At 32.3% G+C, this 1975-nt stretch overlaps 1 protein-coding gene across 1 annotated transcript; it reads left to right on the top strand.

The window, feature by feature from the left end:
* LOC121742154 (rac-like GTP-binding protein RAC2) lies at positions 1-1630 on the top strand. The gene is made up of 7 exons (XM_042135206.1): positions 1-271; positions 338-425; positions 509-618; positions 704-767; positions 861-925; positions 992-1057; positions 1318-1630. Exons 1-7 carry the CDS (start codon positions 173-175, stop codon positions 1414-1416), a joined length of 591 nt encoding a protein of 196 aa, XP_041991140.1. The 5' UTR covers positions 1-172; the 3' UTR covers positions 1417-1630.
* The last annotated feature ends 345 nt before the right edge of the window (positions 1631-1975 follow it).

The raw sequence follows: 1975 nt of genomic DNA, 5'->3' as shown, positions 1-1975 counted from the left end.
CACTAATTCCGTTGCACCCAATCGTCTCCATCCTTAAACTCAAAGATAGCTATAATTGTCCACTAACAAATCATCATACATTTCAATCTCAATTTGTAATCTCAGATCAAACCGACTTTGATATATAAACAAGAACATGTAAGATGCATAAGCAGCCTAAAAGAAAAGAAAAATGAGTACGGCTAAGTTCATCAAGTGTGTGACCGTGGGCGACGGCGCCGTCGGGAAGACTTGCATGCTCATTTCTTACACTAGCAATACTTTCCCAACGGTAATACATCCACAAACTTGGATATTAATAGTTCTAAACCATAATATTGTTTTCGTCCCGTCGCAGGATTATGTTCCAACGGTGTTCGACAACTTTAGCGCCAACATCGTCGTTGATGGAAACACAGTCAACATTGGCCTCTGGGATACAGCAGGTTTTGATGCTTATTTAATAATATTGGTAGAATGAAGGTTTGTGATGAAATTTGATATCATGTTATTTCATTTGATGAAATAGGGCAAGAAGATTACAACAGACTGCGCCCTCTAAGCTATAGAGGAGCTGATGTGTTTTTACTTGCATTTTCTCTCATCAGCAAAGCTAGCTATGAGAACATTTACAAGAAAGTTGGGACAGTTTTCTTCATTTCTATCATTATTTGGTTTTCCCCCTTATATTTTCCAGTGCGTGATGATTTTGTGTTGATCACAGTGGATTCCAGAGTTAAGACACTATTCTCCAACTATGCCGATTGTGCTTGTTGGAACCAAAATGGGTAAGATATAAATCTGACCTTTCGAAATCAGTGTTAGACTCTTTGAGACATTTCACCAAACATGTAATCTGCACACTTGAATTGGACCACCAGATTTGAGAGAAGATGAGCAATTTCTAATCGACCATCCAGCTGCACATCCTATAACAAATGCGCAGGTATAACAAAAGTTATTTCCATATTTTCAGTTCTTCAAATTTAACATTTCTTGAATTTTTAAACAGGGAGAAGAATTGAAGAAGATGATTGGAGCAGTTGCTTATATAGAGTGTAGTGCAAAAACTCAACAGGTAACTAATTAAATATATTTATATATTTTGTGTCACTCTAGATGCCATGACTTATATATAATTAAGTGTTTAGAATTTATTATCGTTTTTATAATAAACTTAATTATTAAAATCGATAAATTAAAATCTATAAGTACAATTTTTAATTTCAATATTTACAGGTATGTATTATTTATAATATATTTTACTATTTGTATGACAAATATTATGAATTAATTAATTTAGCAAGATTCTTAATAATCATTTATTCTTTGTTGCAGAACGTGAAAGCGGTGTTTGACACAGCAATAAAAGTGGTTTTGCGACCACCGAAAATCAAGAAAAAGGCCGGAATATTCAGAAGATGCAATATTCTTTGAATTAATTTTGTATTTGATGAATTAAGACATTAGCAATATCTTAGATGCAATATTATTTAGTCCATTTTCTTCATAAAAAAAAGTGGCTACAAGGCCCACAATCAAATGGAGCACCTACTATTGTTGTCCATTAATTCTATCATACATAAAAATATGCCTCTTCTTTGAGTAACAATAAAATTGTTTGATCGTGCCTTGTGGTCAAATTAAATAAGGAATAATTGTTTTAAAAATTATGTCGCAACTTACCTATCTCTTTGAACTAGACATGTTATGTTACAAATATTCTAGTCAATAGGTATATTTGTTAAGGAACTGATTACAATGGTTTATAACTAACATTTGTTATTACCAATATATACATATAATTGATGACAGTTAATCAAGCACTTACAAGATTCTTAAAATTCTTAGATTTTCTATAAATTATATGGGCATCTGATCCCAGTTCCTGCAGATTATTAAAAACCATCGGAATAGTATGTATTGGTGCATCTCAATTTCCTAGTAATTAGAAAAATATTATGAAGGTCTAATAAAGGGAAATCCGTGTTTTGCG

This window comes from Salvia splendens, chromosome 7 (assembly GCF_004379255.2).
Source record: "Salvia splendens isolate huo1 chromosome 7, SspV2, whole genome shotgun sequence".
In the NCBI taxonomy this organism is placed as follows: domain Eukaryota; kingdom Viridiplantae; phylum Streptophyta; class Magnoliopsida; order Lamiales; family Lamiaceae; genus Salvia; species Salvia splendens.
The sequence above is the reverse complement of the archived record's forward strand: the minus strand, read 5'-3'. Positions and strand labels throughout refer to the sequence as shown.